The 19,658-nt window shown below is 36.9% G+C and overlaps 1 protein-coding gene across 1 annotated transcript; it reads left to right on the top strand.

The window, feature by feature from the left end:
* The first annotated feature begins 425 nt into the window (after positions 1 to 425).
* On the top strand, positions 426 to 8,456 carry cyr (cypher). The gene is made up of 6 exons (XM_020947344.2): positions 426 to 862; positions 2,197 to 2,976; positions 3,039 to 3,321; positions 6,881 to 7,057; positions 7,490 to 7,643; positions 7,752 to 8,456. The coding sequence occupies exons 2-6, from the start codon at positions 2,432 to 2,434 to the stop codon at positions 8,138 to 8,140; spliced, it is 1,548 nt and encodes a 515-aa protein (XP_020803003.2). The 5' UTR covers positions 426 to 862; positions 2,197 to 2,431; the 3' UTR covers positions 8,141 to 8,456.
* The last annotated feature ends 11,202 nt before the right edge of the window (positions 8,457 to 19,658 follow it).

Below are 19,658 nucleotides of genomic sequence, written 5' to 3'. Positions count from 1 at the left end.
TACGTATACATTAAATTCGAGTTAGATTGCCAAATTCAATGGATTATTTTGCGGGAACATAAAGTATTGGCAGGCTATTTTTATTTCTACCACACATAAAAAAAATCACGAATTTAAAGAATATTACCGAAATATTAGATACATAAAAGTAACTGAAAAGTTGAATTGTATTTGTGATGAACTTATTCTAATTAAAAGTCCTAATAACAATTAAAAGTCCTAATATGAATCTTATTAGAGCATTTGGTATTTTTTTGTATGGTATTTTTATTCGATAAGACGCAGATATCGATATCGTTTATTTGAAAAAGTATTTTGCGTGCGCGCCAAGTGGGTGAGCATGCGTAACGAAACGTCTTCTTTTGTCGGCCCCCAGCGACGCCTCTTCTTCTTGCTTGCGGTCTGCGCTCGCGACTAACTAACTTGGCTAACTTCTGGAATTGGCCCGGTCGGCCTAACATGGCATGCATTGCATCCGCACACTCGGTGGCGCGCGCTTGTCTTCCCCGTCGAGTTCCATCGCCGCGCAGCTTATTGTTTATTTCTTCTGTTATTTTTTTTTACACCTGAGCGTGTGAAGTGCGCGCCTGCGTAGTGACTGATAATTAACCAATACGAGGATTGCGGTTCTTCTGCTTTTTGGTTTCTGTTTCTTTTTTTTTTTTAATTTGAATTGACCGCAAAAATTGGGCAAGAAATTGATTTTTTATTTGTGTTTTTGTTGTTTGCTGTGCTCGAATATAAAATAAAGTAAAGAAAAACTTTACTGCAAATCCTTAAAAATTACAACTATAATTCGAAACAAAAGTGCGGAAAGTAAACTAAGGAAATAATTTATTTCAAGGATAAACAATAAGTAAAGGTAAGCAAAAGTTAAAGAAACTCATAACTCAGCCAAAAATTTGTTTATATTAATCGAAAAGCGCTCCTATGTTAGTTTTTGGTAGCATAATAAATCTGCATACTCAACTTAAAATTTAATAAATTTAAAAATTAAAAAAAAAAATGGGAAATATCTGAACAAAATTTTCCCGCCAGAGATGGCTTTAAAAATTCGCCTGTAGATGCTGATCAAGAATATATACAATTTAAAGGGTCGGAAATGACTGCTTCACTTAGTTTTAAACTTCGGACTGAAGGTGCATTACCATTTTTTAATATTTTTATATTCAAATTTTACTACAAATCAAAAACCAAATTGTTTTTCTGGTCCAATTGTGTATAATAAATAAATTAATTAAATAAAGACGCGACTTTAATGCCGAAAAGACAGGATATACATAAGAAAGGATACTCATTGCACTTGAGAACTTTGAAGTTAATATAATAGATAATATATTAAAGGATAATTATACATGATTTGAAATGTCCAATGACCAAATGGAAGTGAAGGGCAGCCACTGCGCCTTGACTTCGCCTTCGTCTTCATGTTCATCTTCCAAATGCTGCTCTTGTTGCTGCTTTTGTTGACACTCACAAAGTTTATTGTTAATTGGGCTGATTACAATACCGCTGCGAGTTAATAAGAGATGGGAATCACAAATACAAACAGCGAGAAGGCACAATGAGCCGGGCCAGTGGAGCGATCGGTGGCCAGCGGAGATTACGCAAAGTTGCAAACGCATTATGCTGAGCTGATGTTGATTTAAGCCTCGGTGTCTGCGCCTTTATCGCATTTATTTATTTGCTTATTTTATTTGTTCGCCATGCTGCAACATCAGCTACCAGCAGCAGCAGCAGCAGCAGCAGCAGCAGCTCAATCAACAAATATGGGAACTTGACCCGCTTTCGGCAACGAATTGGCATCGAAATATAAACAGGGAAGGGCTTTGGGCCTGGGTTCCCTCTCTCTCTCTCCTAAAAACTGTCGGCCCCTCGCTTATTTGGCAATTATAAATTACATAAAAAAATGTTAGACCTTTCCTTTAAACCGGATACTCAAAATCATTGACCAATTGTGATATAAACCCTCTTTTGGGGGGTCTTGAGAACTTTCTGTGCTAACTTGTTAACTCTTTTTATTAACAAACCTTGTAAGAAAATCATTAAAAAAAATAAAATTCCCAAAAACTACTAGTTAAGTAAAGATTTTTATTAAAACTAATAGATTTTGTAACCACTAAACCTTGAGAAAAACCGAAAGTTCTTTTGGAAATAAAACATTTTCGATACCTAAAATCCATTTCCATTTCGCAGGCAAGACTGGCTACTGGAACTCCAGCTTAAGCTCGGAACTTGGACTCGGAGTAGGCCAATTAAGAACCACTACCACCACCACCATCATCACTATCACCATCACCATCACCATTACCATTACCACTAGCGACAGCAGGTGTCCAACTGGCTAAATCCAGTGACAAGTGGCATCTTTTGCGGTCGCCCCGGAGGCCGGGTGTGGTCGGTCGTGCGTTAGAAACGGGAAATCGGAAACATGTTCTTCTTCATCGGCTTCTTCTCCAGCTGCTCCAGTCCCAGCCGGCGGTGGCTCCGATTGGCGGCCGTTATTGGATTGCTGCATCTGCCGCAGTTTGTGTGTCATGCTAGTTGGGCAACCAGAGCGATCAACGACAACGACAACGACAGCATCTCGAAAGCCGCCAGCACTGCGGCTTCACCGGGCAACGCCATGCAGATCCAGACACTCCAGGTGAACTGCAGCAGGGATTTGCTGGAGATGCATCTGGAGTTGAGTCGCCCGTTTCGGGGTCTGCTGTATGCCAAGGACTTCCCCCTGGAGTGTCGTTCGCGGGGCCAGGACTCCACGCGTCTGCAGTTGCGCATACCCACGTCGGGCTGTGGTGTGCGAGCGGAACCCTTGGAGGATGGCAGTCTGGAGTATACGGTGCGTGTGATGCTCCAAATGGAGCAGAAACTGCGACAGAGCACCGATATCCTGAGTTCAGTGCGCTGCCAATTGCCAGCCAATGCGATGGGCATGCCAGTGCCAGCTCTGCGTCCGGAAACGGGAAGGGAGAGGTGACCCAAGTCTTTATCTCTATTATCTATATCCTATATCCTCTATTCCTTGATCCTGCCAGGAATGCCCGGATGCGAGCCTTGGCAGCTGCCCACTCCCCCACGACCCATCATCATCAACAGCAGCAGCAGCACATGGAGACCCCACGCGTTCGCATCTGGCTGGAGCTGGGCGGACCCAATGGCTCCGGTTCTGTGGAGGTGGGTGTGGCCACCACTTTAACCGTACGAGCCATTGTTCCCGGCACCATCGGTGTGCGGGTGGTGGACTGTGCCGCCCTAGATGGACTGGGCGAGTCCACTCAGCAGCTTCTAGATGCCCGTGGCTGTCCCATCGATGAGCAGGTGAGTTTTTAGATGGAAGATCATGGGTATGGGTATGGGTATGGGTATGGGTATGGGTATGGGTATGGGTATGGGTATGGGGGTTATCCAAATCATTTGCGTAACCAGTGCCGGCGGCGAGACATTCTACTTCGAACCGTTAGAGGAAACCAGAGCTAGACGAGCGATGAGACAACGGAAAGTCATTAATTAGCTGGAGATGCTATGGGGCGATCTACGATTGATCGCATTTAACTTTCATTTTTATAGACGAATCAGTACAGGGTAGCAAAGGTTATGAACTCTTCCAGTCAAGTTAGATTTACTATTTATAAATTATAAAAAGAAAATGAATAGAGTTGCTCAAAGAAAACCTTTTAAAACCATTTAAATATTAGTTCAACAAGCATAAACTGATCAGGAACAGAGTTACCCCTTAGTTTCTATAATAATTCTGACCAATTAAGAGTCTACCTTTGCTTTTAAGTTTAAACATTTGCTTCTCGATACCAGCGAAAGTGAAATTTCCATCGATTGATAGATAAGTGCCATTGGAATATATAAACTGGAACTGGAATTGGTATTGGAACCTTTTCCAGCCCGCTAGAAGCGCTGCCTCATTAAATTGTAACAGTTATTACAGCACCGCCGTCGACGTCGACGTCACATTAAATGTGAGGCAAGGCAGCAAAAAAAAAAAAAAAAAAAAAACAACAAAACTGAAAACCAAAAACTGTTAGCCATAATTACGCGATCATCGTTAGAACAACAGTCTTCGTCGTTGCCCAGCCAAGCAGCCCCGAACAGAAACCATTAAGAAAATGGGGGAAAAACTAAACTAAATAACAGCAGTAACGCCTGCGAACTGTTGTTCTCTTCTGGGAGGGGGCCTCCCTTCTGTTCAGTTCAGTTCTTCTTGAGTAAATTAGGAGGTCACAACAATTAGCCAAGAGTGAAATACATAGAAATATTTATCGTTTAGCATTTTGACGTGCCCCTCTTGTTGGCTGTTGCCCCATCTCCGCCTTCGCCTTTGCCTTTGCCATCCCATCTTTCAATCCAACGGAGGCAGTGGGGGCCACCACTATCTTCATCAGCACTGGACTGTGCACAGTGGAATCCATTGGAAGATGTGTTCCAGACTTAACTTTGGTTAGTAACTAACTAAGAGGTTCTTTCCAAGGCACCTTTTTAAACCACTGCAGGGTATTGCACCTTCAGTCAGAAGCTTAAAACTAAGTGAAGGAGTCATTTCCGACCATATAAACCATATATATTCTTGATCAGCATCTACAGGCCTTTCTTTCTAGCTTTATCCGGCCGAAAAAAAAATCTTTCAGAAATTTCCCATTTTTCGGAAAAAGGGAAAGGGGTTACATCATGAAAATTTGCAAAAATCGGCCAAAAATTAAATTTTAAATTAAGTATGCAAACTTATTATCCTTCTAAAAACTAGAATAGGACCGCTTTCCGAATTGAAATTAATGCATTTTTGGCTTAGTTATGATCAATTAAACATTCGAACCTATGATCCTATGGCAAAGGTATACAAACGTCTATGAAAATCATTGGACAGTAGCTTTAAAAATTATTAATAATTATATAATATAATTATTCAGTGGTTATAACTTCTATTAGTTTTTTTTCTTGGATATTAGGCCCACTGTGCACCGCAACAGTGGGCAATGCCATTGCCAGGCATTTGCATTTCGGTCGCCGGCCGTCGCAGCTTTGTGCACATGTCATTCATTCACGGCCCCCGGGCCTTAAATGGGTCAAACAAATCTTTTGCTGACTGATTTTTTGTTGTTGTACCTTTTTTACTGTGGTGGTCAGGGTATAAATAGCGCTAGAAAAATCACACGGCTTAATTTCTGTTTTTATTTTAACGGAACGGGGAGAAGACTGCGAAGAAGAAATCATTTGCATTTTATGTTTGTTTTATTGTTCGCCGACGCCACTGCCGCTGTCTTCCGTTTTAGCACATTTCATTTTCCTTGGCGTTTGTTTATTGTTTGGCTTACTCACCTGGCTTTTATTTTTACCTCAGCCTCTGAGTGCTGCTGGATTGCAAATTTATGCGCGCACCCATCACAGGTTGATTTGTTTGGTTTAGAAACACTTCTGGGTCAGACCGTGGCGGAAAAGTGAAATAAAAGCCGGCTCGGAGCTCTGGTCTTTTGTCTTTTGCAGTCGTCGTCGATTGATGGTGACCCACTTTCTGGCGCTGAATCTCTAGAATGTGACCCACTGTGCAAGAACGATGCAAGAACCGTTAGAGTTGCGCTCTACGAATGTAGCTTTGAAATTATCGTTATCGGTCCTGGGCCTCTCATAAAGTTATCGATCCTTGAAAATCCCATGCACGTAGATGCAAGCTGATTTTCTTTGTGATTATGAAGCAAATTAGTTATATTTTATAGAGAAATACTTTTAAAATTTCTTTGAAACCCATAAGATATAATAAAATATATATCCTTCGATATATTCCAGTGATTATTTCGATATTATTACACAGTTGCTGGATTCAAGGGAAGTGTTTTTTCTGGCAACTGCATTATACGTTTGCATCTTAACATAACAATCTTTGCTCTGTACACGTGAACTCGTTTGAACTTCCGCAGCAATTTTTGCTTTTTCTCGTTATTGTCTTAGGTTTCGCATCCAACAGATATTGTACACCGCACACCCGCACACACACATGGGGAAACACGTGCTTGGGTGTGTAAATTGAAACCAGACGACGGCGTTGTCTCAGCTAATCAACGTGCCCGAGGAGCCCGTCCGGGTTGAAGACACTTCTCTAGAGAATATAATGTCACTCTACCTTTGAGAAAGTCCATTAATGGGTTGTCTATTTCAGGGTATTATTTGTAGAAACTTTTTTAGAGACTCCCCAGAATAATAAACTGTATTATATCATATTTAAAAGAAAGAAAGCTTCAATTCATAGAGTTGTTAAACTTCTGGAACTAGAAATACAAGAAACTGTGTTTAAGATCTAACTTTACCCATCTCTAGTACCTAAATTTCTTGATTTTTACATGGAAGAGTATATAGACTTCGCTTTGGGAACCCAAAGTGGGCTTCCTGGCCTTTGTTTAGTTACCACCAACAATGGCTAGATGCAAATCGGCAGCGTCTTGTAATTCCATACATCTGTTTCCAGCGATCGCACATGCATCATATAATACTAAGGGCTATATGTACACACATATATGCACTAGTTGTCATTGAACTTGGCCACATGACGTTGGCATTGCTACCTTCTTTACTCCAAACACCTTCTCTCCCACCTCAAGAGCTCTCCACGTAGCGGAAATGACCGAAATGCGGCTGTTTTGTCACCCGAAATTATTGTATAACCGGCAATAAAAAAGAGGGCCATCAACTGGATGGGTTGGGTCTTGGGTTCAGGTTCAGGGACAGTGACCACAACGGGAGACAGGTTCATCCCCCTGTTCTGGAAAAATGTATACCCGAGTTTATGATGTAATTAGACTGAAACAAAATATAACTTTTTATAATAAACTTCAGATGGAACTATGTTTAAATATTTTATTTATTTTACTTTTTCCAGGTAATGCCCGCTCTGCACACCGAGCACCGGCCAGCGGAGGAGGGTTGGTCCAAGCAGCTCGAGGAAGACCTGGTGGAGCGAACATTTGCGGCCACATTTCCCGCCTTCAAGTTCCCGGACCGAGAGCGGCTCCATGTTAGCTGCGGTGTGCAGCTTTGCAAGGGGAAGTGTCCGACAGTGAGTATACTCCAAGTACTATACACCAAGAGAAAGATCTCCTCCCTAAGGCTCCTTATAGTTAGTAAACAATTGGTGTTTAATATACCCTGAATTTATGTATATTTCATCAAGTGTTTCCCAGTCAAAACTCCCCCACTTGAGGCTCCTATTACCTTCAGGTTTATGGTTTCATATTTCTCCCCCTGAAAAGTGTAAACAATTTTTGTTTACTGTGCACCTCGTATGCATCTCAATTAATTGCAACGAAAACGAAAGTGTTGCTACTGCCGCTTCTTGTTGCCCAGCGTAGCGTGTTGTTGCGTCCAACTAATTAATGTGGTTATTGCACCGAAAGGCAGCCAACTGGAGCCTCACTCCCAGTTGCAACGCCACCACCAAGAGGCCCAATCTTCTCTAATTTCCGCTCTTGCTCCCTCCTTGCAATTGCAGCTAAATTGTCGCCAGAAGACGCCACCATCACCATCATCACCACCATCGCCGGAGCAGCACCTGGCACGCATCGAGGTGTTCAATTCGCTGGCCGTGACAGCTCCCCAAATCGAGGTGGATCGACTGCGGTATGATAGGCGCCACAACATGAGCGGTAAGGATGAGTGAGCCGGGATTCCTGTCACGCATGCTGCAACGAACCTCTTGTGCAACCACTTTCCCAAAAAAGTTGCACCCGTACTTAAGTTAGTAACCATTTCAGGTGAGGACTATGCACCGCATGTTCGAGCCCAGACACTGCCCGGCGAGGGTACCCTATGTCTGTCCATCTCCAAGCTGGCCATCTCGTTCTGTGTCCTGGGCCTAATCTTCCTGGTGGCCGTGGTGGTGGCCATCTTTTCGCTAATACGATCGCGACGCCGAGAACGTCGTCATGGCGCCGGTGGATTGAGTTTGGGTCTGGGCCTGGGACTGGGCATTGCCAGAACGAGTGCGTCGAACAGCAGCAGCCGGTTGCATCGGGATCGGAATGAGATCTGCACCTCGATGTTCTCCTCCAGCAGCGAGTCGGCTCAGTCGCAGCCACGTTTCGGTGGGAAATTCCTGATGCCCTATTATCCCAATGCCCTGCCCTATGGGCGGGTCTATTGAGCTCCAGATTATCCCATATACCCTAACCCAGAGACTGACGGATTCGTCTAACGAGTGGCACCAAATTAAGGTCTAACTTTAGCACGTTAACACTGCGAGTATCTTACTTACTATATGTTATTTACTATATTTACGGTCGGTCGGGGCCCGAAAGGCTCTTGAAAGCGTTTTGTCCTTCATTCATTGGGTCTAAAATGCGTTTTAATGTCCTTTCGCTGTAGTTGTAATTAAAATATGTATTTTTTTTTTCTAAGAAAAATGTAATTTTAGAATGTAAGTCACAACTGAATAAAATTGATATCTTTTTTTATCAAAATGAGTTGCGTTGTGTATTTCATTTTTTGTAGAAGTTCGGAATTAAAAAAGGGCGCCCCTATTTAAAAAGAACGAAAAGCGATAGGCATTGTTATTTTTTAGATATATTTAATACTAAATGTACCACACAGATTGGAGGAAATTTAATATAAAATTCCCATTTTTTAAAAAATGAAAATTCGCAAAAATCGGCCAAAAATTCCCATTTTAAATGGAGTATGCAGTTTTGTTAACCTGCTAAAAATTAACATACTGCCGCTTTCCGAATTGAAATTAATACGTTTTTGGCTGAGTTATGAGATTTTTAAATTTTGATTTCTCGAAAAATTTCATATAAAAATACTGTTCATTTCGGTATAAAAATGGTAATGGACCTTCAGTCAGAAGCTTAAAAATAAGTGAAGAAGCCATTTCCGACCCCATAAATCATATATATTCTTGATCAGCATCTACAGGCCTTTCTTTCTAGCTTTATCCGGCCGAAAAAAAAATGTTTCAGAAATTTCCCATTTTTCGGAAAAAAGGAAAGGGGTTACATCATGAAAATTCGCAAAAATCGGCCAAAAATTCACTTTTTAGATGGAGTATGCAGTTTTGTTAACCTGCTAAAAATTAACATACTGCCGCTTCCCGAACTGAAATTAATGAGTTTTTGGCTGAGCTATGAGATTTTTAAATTTTGATTTGTCGAAAAATTTCATATAAAAATACTGTTCATTTCGGTATAAAAATGGTAATGGACCTTCAGTCAGAAGCTTAAAAATAAGTGAAGGAGCCATTTCCGACCCCATAAATCATATATATTCTTGATCAGCATCTACAGGCCTTTCTTTCTAGCTTTATCCGGCCGAAAAAAAAAATGTTCAGAAATTTCCCATTTTTCGGAAAAAAAGGAAAGGGGTTACATCATGAAAATTCGCAAAAATCGGCCAAAAATTCACATTTTAAATGGAGTATGCAGTTTTGTTAACCTGCTAAAAATTAACATACTGCCGCTTTCCGAATTGAAATTAAGGCGTTTTTGGCTGAGTTATGAGATTTTTAAATTTTGATTTTTCGAAAAATTTCATATAAAAATATTGGTAATATCGGTATAAAAATGGTAATGGACCTTCAGTCAGAAGCTTAAAAATAAGTGAAGGAGCCATTTCCGACCCCATAAATCATATATATTCTTGATCAGCATCTACAGGCCTTTCTTTCTAGCTTTATCCGGCCGAAAAAAAAATGTTTCAGAAATTTCCCATTTTTCGGAAAAAAGGAAAGGGGTTACATCATGAAAATTCGCAAAAATCGGCCAAAAATTCACTTTTTAAATTGAGTATGCAGTTTTGTTAACCTGCTAAAAATTAACATACTGCCGCTTTCCGAATTGAAATTAATGCGTTTTTGGCTGAGTTGTGAGTTTTTTAAATTTTGATTTGTCGAAAAATTTCATATAAAAATACTGTTCATTTCGGTATAAAAATGGTAATGGACCTTCAGTCAGAAGCTTAAAAATAAGTGAAGGAGCCATTTCCGACCCCATAAATCATATATATTCTTGATCAGCATCTACAGGCCTTTCTTTCTAGCTTTATCCGGCTGAAAAAAAAATGTTTCAGAAATTTCCCATTTTTCGGAAAAAAGGAAAGGGGTTACATCATGAAAATTCGCAAAAATCGGCCAAAAATTCACTTTTTAGATGGAGTATGCAGTTTTGTTAACCTGCTAACAATTAACATACTGCCGCTTCCCGAACTGAAATTAATGAGTTTTTGGCTGAGCTATGAGATTTTTAAATTTTGATTTGTCGAAAAATTTCATATAAAAATACTGTTCATTTCGGTATAAAAATGGTAATGGACCTTCAGTCAGAAGCTTAAAAATAAGTGAAGGAGCCATTTCCGACCCCATAAATCATATATATTCTTGATCAGCATCTACAGGCCTTTCTTTCTAGCTTTATCCGGCTGAAAAAAAAATGTTTCAGAAATTTCCCATTTTTCGGAAAAAAGGAAAGGGGTTACATCATGAAAATTCGCCAAAATCGGCCAAAAATTCACATTTTAAATGGAGTATGCAGTTTTGTTAACCTGCTAAAAATTAACATACTGCCGCTTTCCGAATTGAAATTAATGCGTTTTTGGCTAAGCTATGAGATTTTTAAATTTTGATTTGTCGAAAAATTTCATATAAAAATACTGTTCATTTCGGTATAAAAATGGTAATGGACCTTCAGTCAGAAGCTTAAAGATAAGTGAAGGAGCCATTTCCGACCCCATAAATCATATATATTCTTGATCAGCATCTACAGGCCTTTCTTTCTAGCTTTATCCGGCCGAAAAAAAAATGTTTCAGAAATTTCCCATTTTTCGGAAAAAAGGAAAGGGGTTACATCATGAAAATTCGCAAAAATCGGCCAAAAATTCACTTTTTAGATGGAGTATGCAGTTTTGTTAACCTGCTAAAAATTAACATACTGCCGCTTTCCGAATTGAAATTAATGCGTTTTTGGCTGAGCTATGAGATTTTTAAATTTTGATTTGTCGAAAAATTTCATATAAAAATACTGTTCATTTCGGTATAAAAATGGTAATGGACCTTCAGTCAGAAGCTTAAAAATAAGTGAAGGAGCCATTTCCGACCCCATAAATCATATATATTCTTGATCAGCATCTACAGGCCTTTCTTTCTAGCTTTATCCGGCCGAAAAAAAAATGTTTCCGAAATTTCCCATTTTTCGGAAAAAAGGAAAGGGGTTACATCATGAAAATTCGCAAAAATCGGCCAAAAATTCACATTTTAAATTGAGTATGCAGTTTTGTTAACCTGCTAAAAATTAACATACTGCCGCTTTCCGAATTGAAATTAATGCGTTTTTGGCTAAGCTATGAGATTTTTAAATTTTGATTTGTCGAAAAATTTCATATAAAAATACTGTTCATTTCGGTATAAAAATGGTAATGGACCTTCAGTCAGAAGCTTAAAAATAAGTGAAGGAGCCATTTCCGACCCCATAAATCATATATATTCTTGATCAGCATCTACAGGCCTTTCTTTCTAGCTTTATCCGGCCGAAAAAAAAATGTTTCCGAAATTTCCCATTTTTCGGAAAAAAGGAAAGGGGTTACATCATGAAAATTCGCAAAAATCGGCCAAAAATTCACATTTTAAATTGAGTATGCAGTTTTGTTAACCTGCTAAAAATTAACATACTGCCGCTTTCCGAATTGAAATTAATGCGTTTTTGGCTAAGCTATGAGATTTTTAAATTTTGATTTGTCGAAAAATTTCATATAAAAATACTGTTCATTTCGGTATAAAAATGGTAATGGACCTTCAGTCAGAAGCTTAAAAATAAGTGAAGGAGCCATTTCCGACCCCATAAATCATATATATTCTTGATCAGCATCTACAGGCCTTTCTTTCTAGCTTTATCCGGCCGAAAAAAAAATGTTTCAGAAATTTCCCATTTTTCGGAAAAAAGGAAAGGGGTTACATCATGAAAATTCGCAAAAATCGGCCAAAAATTCACATTTTAAATGGAGTATGCAGTTTTGTTAACCTGCTAAAAATTAACATACTGCCGCTTTCCGAATTGAAATTAATGCGTTTTTGGCTAAGCTATGAGATTTTTAAATTTTGATTTGTCGAAAAATTTCATATAAAAATACTGTTCATTTCGGTATAAAAATGGTAATGGACCTTCAGTCAGAAGCTTAAAAATAAGTGAAGGAGCCATTTCCGACCCCATAAATCATATATATTCTTGATCAGCATCTACAGGCCTTTCTTTCTAGCTTTATCCGGCCGAAAAAAAAATGTTTCAGAAATTTCCCATTTTTCGGAAAAAAGGAAAGGGGTTACATCATGAAAATTCGCAAAAATCGGCCAAAAATTCACATTTTAAATGGAGTATGCAGTTTTGTTAACCTGCTAAAAATTAACATACTGCCGCTTTCCGAATTGAAATTAATGCGTTTTTGGCTGAGCTATAAGATTTTTAAATTTTGATTTGTCGAAAAATTTCATATAAAAATACTGTTCATTTCGGTATAAAAATGGTAATGGACCTTCAGTCAGAAGCTTAAAAATAAGTGAAGGAGCCATTTCCGACCCCATAAATCATATATATTCTTGATCAGCATCTACAGGCCTTTCTTTCTAGCTTTATCCGGCCGAAAAAAAAATGTTTCAGAAATTTCCCATTTTTCGGAAAAAAGGAAAGGGGTTACATCATGAAAATTCGCAAAAATCGGCCAAAAATTCACATTTTAAATTGAGTATGCAGTTTTGTTAACCTGCTAAAAATTAACATACTGCCGCTTTCCGAATTGAAATTAATGCGTTTTTGGCTAAGCTATGAGATTTTTAAATTTTGATTTGTCGAAAAATTTCATAAAAATACTGTTCATTTCGGTATAAAAATGGTAATGGACCTTCAGTCAGAAGCTTAAAAATAAGTGAAGGAGCCATTTCCGACCCCATAAATCATATATATTCTTGATCAGCATCTACAGGCCTTTCTTTCTAGCTTTATCCGGCCGAAAAAAAAATGTTTCAGAAATTTCCCATTTTTCGGAAAAAAGGAAAGGGGTTACATCATGAAAATTCGCAAAAATCGGCCAAAAATTCACATTTTAAATTGAGTATGCAGTTTTGTTAACCTGCTAAAAATTAACATACTGCCGCTTTCCGAATTGAAATTAATGCGTTTTTGGCTAAGCTATGAGATTTTTAAATTTTGATTTGTCGAAAAATTTCATAAAAATACTGTTCATTTCGGTATAAAAATGGTAATGGACCTTCAGTCAGAAGCTTAAAAATAAGTGAAGGAGCCATTTCCGACCCCATAAATCATATATATTCTTGATCAGCATCTACAGGCCTTTCTTTCTAGCTTTATCCGGCCGAAAAAAAAATGTTTCAGAAATTTCCCATTTTTCGGAAAAAAGGAAAGGGGTTACATCATGAAAATTCGCAAAAATCGGCCAAAAATTCACTTTTTAAATTGAGTATGCAGTGTTGTTAACCTGCTAAAAATTAACATACTGCCGCTTTCCGAATTGAAATTAATGCGTTTTTGGCTAAGCTATGAGATTTTTAAATTTTGATTTGTCGAAAAATTTCATAAAAATACTGTTCATTTCGGTATAAAAATGGTAATGGACCTTCAGTCAGAAGCTTAAAAATAAGTGAAGGAGCCATTTCCGACCCCATAAATCATATATATTCTTGATCAGCATCTACAGGCCTTTCTTTCTAGCTTTATCCGGCCGAAAAAAAAATGTTTCAGAAATTTCCCATTTTTCGGAAAAAAGGAAAGGGGTTACATCATGAAAATTCGCAAAAATCGGCCAAAAATTCACATTTTAAATTGAGTATGCAGTTTTGTTAACCTGCTAAAAATTAACATACTGCCGCTTTCCGAATTGAAATTAATGCGTTTTTGGCTAAGCTATGAGATTTTTAAATTTTGATTTGTCGAAAAATTTCATAAAAATACTGTTCATTTCGGTATAAAAATGGTAATGGACCTTCAGTCAGAAGCTTAAAAATAAGTGAAGGAGCCATTTCCGACCCCATAAATCATATATATTCTTGATCAGCATCTACAGGCCTTTCTTTCTAGCTTTATCCGGCCGAAAAAAAAATGTTTCAGAAATTTCCCATTTTTCGGAAAAAAGGAAAGGGGTTACATCATGAAAATTCGCAAAAATCGGCCAAAAATTCACTTTTTAAATTGAGTATGCAGTGTTGTTAACCTGCTAAAAATTAACATACTGCCGCTTTCCGAATTGAAATTAATGCGTTTTTGGCTAAGCTATGAGATTTTTAAATTTTGATTTGTCGAAAAATTTCATAAAAATACTGTTCATTTCGGTATAAAAATGGTAATGGACCTTCAGTCAGAAGCTTAAAAATAAGTGAAGGAGCCATTTCCGACCCCATAAATCATATATATTCTTGATCAGCATCTACAGGCCTTTCTTTCTAGCTTTATCCGGCCGAAAAAAAAATGTTTCAGAAATTTCCCATTTTTCGGAAAAAAGGAAAGGGGTTACATCATGAAAATTCGCAAAAATCGGCCAAAAATTCACTTTTTAAATTGAGTATGCAGTGTTGTTAACCTGCTAAAAATTAACATACTGCCGCTTTCCGAATTGAAATTAATGCGTTTTTGGCTAAGCTATGAGATTTTTAAATTTTGATTTGTCGAAAAATTTCATAAAAATACTGTTCATTTCGGTATAAAAATGGTAATGGACCTTCAGTCAGAAGCTTAAAAATAAGTGAAGGAGCCATTTCCGACCCCATAAATCATATATATTCTTGATCAGCATCTACAGGCCTTTCTTTCTAGCTTTATCCGGCCGAAAAAAAAATGTTTCAGAAATTTCCCATTTTTCGGAAAAAAGGAAAGGGGTTACATCATGAAAATTCGCAAAAATCGGCCAAAAATTCACTTTTTAAATGGAGTATGCAGTTTTGTTAACCTGCTAAAAATTAACATACTGCCGCTTTCCGAATTGAAATTAATGCGTTTTTGGCTGAGTTATGAGATTTTTAAATTTTGATTTGTCGAAAAATTTCATATAAAAATACTGTTCATTTCGGTATAAAAATGGTAATGGACCTTCAGTCAGAAGCTTAAAAATAAGTGAAGGAGCCATTTCCGACCCCATAAATCATATATATTCTTGATCAGCATCTACAGGCCTTTCTTTCTAGCTTTATCCGGCCGAAAAAAAAATGTTTTAGAAATTTCCCATTTTTCGGAAAAAAGGAAAGGGGTTACATCATGAAAATTCGCAAAAATCGGCCAAAAATTCCCATTTTAAATGGAGTATGCAGTTTTGTTAACCTGCTAAAAATTAACATACTGCCGCTTTCCGAATTGAAATTAATGCGTTTTTGGCTGAGTTATGAGATTTTTAAATTTTGATTTTTCGAAAAATTTCATATAAAAATATTGGTAATATCGGTATAAAAATGGTAATGGACCTTCAGTCAGAAGCTTAAAAATAAGTGAAGGAGCCATTTCCGACCCCATAAATCATATATATTCTTGATCAGCATCTACAGGCCTTTCTATCTAGCTTTATCCGGCTGAAAAAAAAATGTTTCAGAAATTTCCCATTTTTCGGAAAAAAGGAAAGGGGTTACATCATGAAAATTCTCAAAAATCGGCCAAAAATTCCCATTTTAAATGGAGTATGCAGTTTTGTTAACCTGCTAAAAATTAACATACTGCCGCTTTCCGAATTGAAATTAATGCGTTTTTGGCTGAGCTATGAGATTTTTAAATTTTGATTTGTCGAAAAATTTCATATAAAAATACTGTTCATTTCGGTATAAAAATGGTAATGGACCTTCAGTCAGAAGCTTAAAAATAAGTGAAGGAGCCATTTCCGACCCCATAAATCATATATATTCTTGATCAGCATCTACAGGCCTTTCTTTCTAGCTTTATCCGGCCGAAAAAAAAATGTTTCAGAAATTTCCCATTTTTCGGAAAAAAGGAAAGGGGTTACATCATGAAAATTCGCAAAAATCGGCCAAAAATTCACTTTTTAAATTGAGTATGCAGTTTTGTTAACCTGCTAAAAATTAACATACTGCCGCTTTCCGAATTGAAATTAATGCGTTTTTGGCTGAGTTATGAGATTTTTAAATTTTGATTTGTCGAAAAATTTCATATAAAAATACTGTTCATTTCGGTATAAAAATGGTAATGGACCTTCAGTCAGAAGCTTAAAAATAAGTGAAGGAGCCATTTCCGACCCCATAAATCATATATATTCTTGATCAGCATCTACAGGCCTTTCTTTCTAGCTTTATCCGGCCGAAAAAAAAATGTTTCAGAAATTTCCCATTTTTCGGAAAAAAGGAAAGGGGTTACATCATGAAAATTCGCAAAAATCGGCCAAAAATTCACTTTTTAAATGGAGTATGCAGTTTTGTTAACCTGCTAAAAATTAACATACTGCCGCTTTCCGAATTGAAATTAATGCGTTTTTGGCTGAGTTATGAGATTTTTAAATTTTGATTTGTCGAAAAATTTCATATAAAAATACTGTTCATTTCGGTATAAAAATGGTAATGGACCTTCAGTCAGAAGCTTAAAAATAAGTGAAGGAGCCATTTCCGACCCCATAAATCATATATATTCTTGATCAGCATCTACAGGCCTTTCTTTCTAGCTTTATCCGGCCGAAAAAAAAATGTTTCAGAAATTTCCCATTTTTCGGAAAAAAGGAAAGGGGTTACATCATGAAAATTCGCAAAAATCGGCCAAAAATTCCCATTTTAAATGGAGTATGCAGTTTTGTTAACCTGCTAAAAATTAACATACTGCCGCTTTCCGAATTGAAATTAATGCGTTTTTGGCTGAGTTATGAGATTTTTAAATTTTGATTTTTCGAAAAATTTCATATAAAAATATTGGTAATATCGGTATAAAAATGGTAATGGACCTTCAGTCAGAAGCTTAAAAATAAGTGAAGGAGCCATTTCCGACCCCATAAATCATATATATTCTTGATCAGCATCTACAGGCCTTTCTATCTAGCTTTATCCGGCTGAAAAAAAAATGTTTCAGAAATTTCCCATTTTTCGGAAAAAAGGAAAGGGGTTACATCATGAAAATTCTCAAAAATCGGCCAAAAATTCCCATTTTAAATGGAGTATGCAGTTTTGTTAACCTGCTAAAAATTAACATACTGCCGCTTTCCGAATTGAAATTAATGCGTTTTTGGCTGAGTTGTGAGTTTTTTAAATTTTGATTTGTCGAAAAATTTCATATAAAAATATTGGTAATATCGGTAAAAAAATGGTAATAGACCTTCAGTCAGAAGCTTAAAAATAAGTGAAGGAGCCATTTCCGACCCCATAAATCATATATATTCTTGATCAGGATCTACAGGCCTTTCTTTCTAGCTTTATCCGGCCGAAAAAAAAATGTTTCAGAAATTTCCCATTTTTCGGAAAAAAGGAAAGGGGTTACATCATGAAAATTCGCAAAAATCGGCCAAAAATTCACTTTTTAAATTGAGTATGCAGTTTTGTTAACCTGCTAAAAATTAACATACTGCCGCTTTCCGAATTGAAATTAATGCGTTTTTGGCTAAGCTATGAGATTTTTAAATTTTGATTTGTCGAAAAATTTCATATAAAAATACTGTTCATTTCGGTATAAAAATGGTAATGGACCTTCAGTCAGAAGCTTAAAAATAAGTGAAGGAGCCATTTCCGACCCCATAAATCATATATATTCTTGATCAGCATCTACAGGCCTTTCTTTCTAGCTTTATCCGGCCGAAAAAAAAATGTTTCAGAAATTTCCCATTTTTCGGAAAAAAGGAAAGGGGTTACATCATGAAAATTCGCAAAAATCGGCCAAAAATTCACTTTTTAAATTGAGTATGCAGTTTTGTTAACCTGCTAAAAATTAACATACTGCCGCTTTCCGAATTGAAATTAATGCGTTTTTGGCTGAGTTGTGAGTTTTTTAAATTTTGATTTGTCGAAAAATTTCATATAAAAATACTGTTCATTTCGGTATAAAAATGGTAATGGACCTTCAGTCAGAAGCTTAAAAATAAGTGAAGGAGCCATTTCCGAACCCATAAATCATATATATTCTTGATCAGCATCTACAGGCCTTTCTATCTAGCTTTATCCGGCTGAAAAAAAAATGTTTCAGAAATTTCCCATTTTTCGGAAAAAAGGAAAGGGGTTACATCATGAAAATTCTCAAAAATCGGCCAAAAATTCCCATTTTAAATGGAGTATGCAGTTTTGTTAACCTGCTAACAATTAACATACTGCCGCTTTCCGAATTGAAATTAATGCGTTTTTGGCTGAGTTATGAGATTTTTAAATTTTGATTTGTCGAAAAATTTCATATAAAAATATTGGTAATATCGGTATAAAAATGGTAATGGACCTTCAGTCAGAAGCTTAAAAATAAGTGAAGGAGCCATTTCCGACCCCATAAATCATATATATTCTTGATCAGCATCTACAGGCCTTTCTTTCTAGCTTTATCCGGCCGAAAAAAAAATGTTTCAGAAATTTCCCATTTTTCGGAAAAAAGGAAAGGGGTTACATCATGAAAATTCGCAAAAATCGGCCAAAAATTCACTTTTTAAATGGAGTATGCAGTTTTGTTAACCTGCTAAAAATTAACATACTGCCGCTTTCCGAATTGAAATTAATGCGTTTTTGGCTGAGTTATGAGATTTTTAAATTTTGATTTGTCGAAAAATTTCATATAAAAATACTGTTCATTTCGGTATAAAAATGGTAATGGACCTTCAGTCAGAAGCTTAAAAATAAGTGAAGGAGCCATTTCCGACCCCATAAATCATATATATTCTTGATCAGCATCTACAGGCCTTTCTTTCTAGCTTTATCCGGCCGAAAAAAAAATGTTTCAGAAATTTCCCATTTTTCGGAAAAAAGGAAAGGGGTTACATCATGAAAATTCGCAAAAATCGGCCAAAAATTCCCATTTTAAATGGAGTATGCAGTTTTGTTAACCTGCTAAAAATTAACATACTGCCGCTTTCCGAATTGAAATTAATGCGTTTTTGGCTGAGTTATGAGATTTTTAAATTTTGATTTTTCGAAAAATTTCATATAAAAATATTGGTAATATCGGTATAAAAATGGTAATGGACCTTCAGTCAGAAGCTTAAAAATAAGTGAAGGAGCCATTTCCGACCCCATAAATCATATATATTCTTGATCAGCATCTACAGGCCTTTCTATCTAGCTTTATCCGGCTGAAAAAAAAATGTTTCAGAAATTTCCCATTTTTCGGAAAAAAGGAAAGGGGTTACATCATGAAAATTCTCAAAAATCGGCCAAAAATTCCCATTTTAAATGGAGTATGCAGTTTTGTTAACCTGCTAAAAATTAACATACTGCCGCTTTCCGAATTGAAATTAATGCGTTTTTGGCTGAGTTGTGAGTTTTTTAAATTTTGATTTGTCGAAAAATTTCATATAAAAATATTGGTAATATCGGTAAAAAAATGGTAATAGACCTTCAGTCAGAAGCTTAAAAATAAGTGAAGGAGCCATTTCCGACCCCATAAATCATATATATTCTTGATCAGGATCTACAGGCCTTTCTTTCTAGCTTTATCCGGCCGAAAAAAAAATGTTTCAGAAATTTCCCATTTTTCGGAAAAAAGGAAAGGGGTTACATCATG

The sequence above is a fragment of the Drosophila serrata genome, unplaced genomic scaffold (genome assembly GCF_035046125.1).
Source record: "Drosophila serrata isolate PLE 108 unplaced genomic scaffold, ASM3504612v1 contig_276, whole genome shotgun sequence".
NCBI lineage: Eukaryota > Metazoa > Arthropoda > Insecta > Diptera > Drosophilidae > Drosophila > Drosophila serrata.
The sequence above is the reverse complement of the archived record's forward strand: the minus strand, read 5'-3'. Positions and strand labels throughout refer to the sequence as shown.

Coding starts and splice junctions, on each gene's coding strand:
- cyr (XM_020947344.2), top strand. CDS start 2,432: ATGTTCTTCTTCATCGGCTTCTTCTCCAGCTGCTCCAGTCCCAGCCGG. Junction 2,977..3,038: donor CCGGAAACGGGAAGGGAGAG/GTGACCCAAGTC, acceptor TGATCCTGCCAG/GAATGCCCGGATGCGAGCCT. Junction 7,644..7,751: donor TAGGCGCCACAACATGAGCG/GTAAGGATGAGT, acceptor TAACCATTTCAG/GTGAGGACTATGCACCGCAT.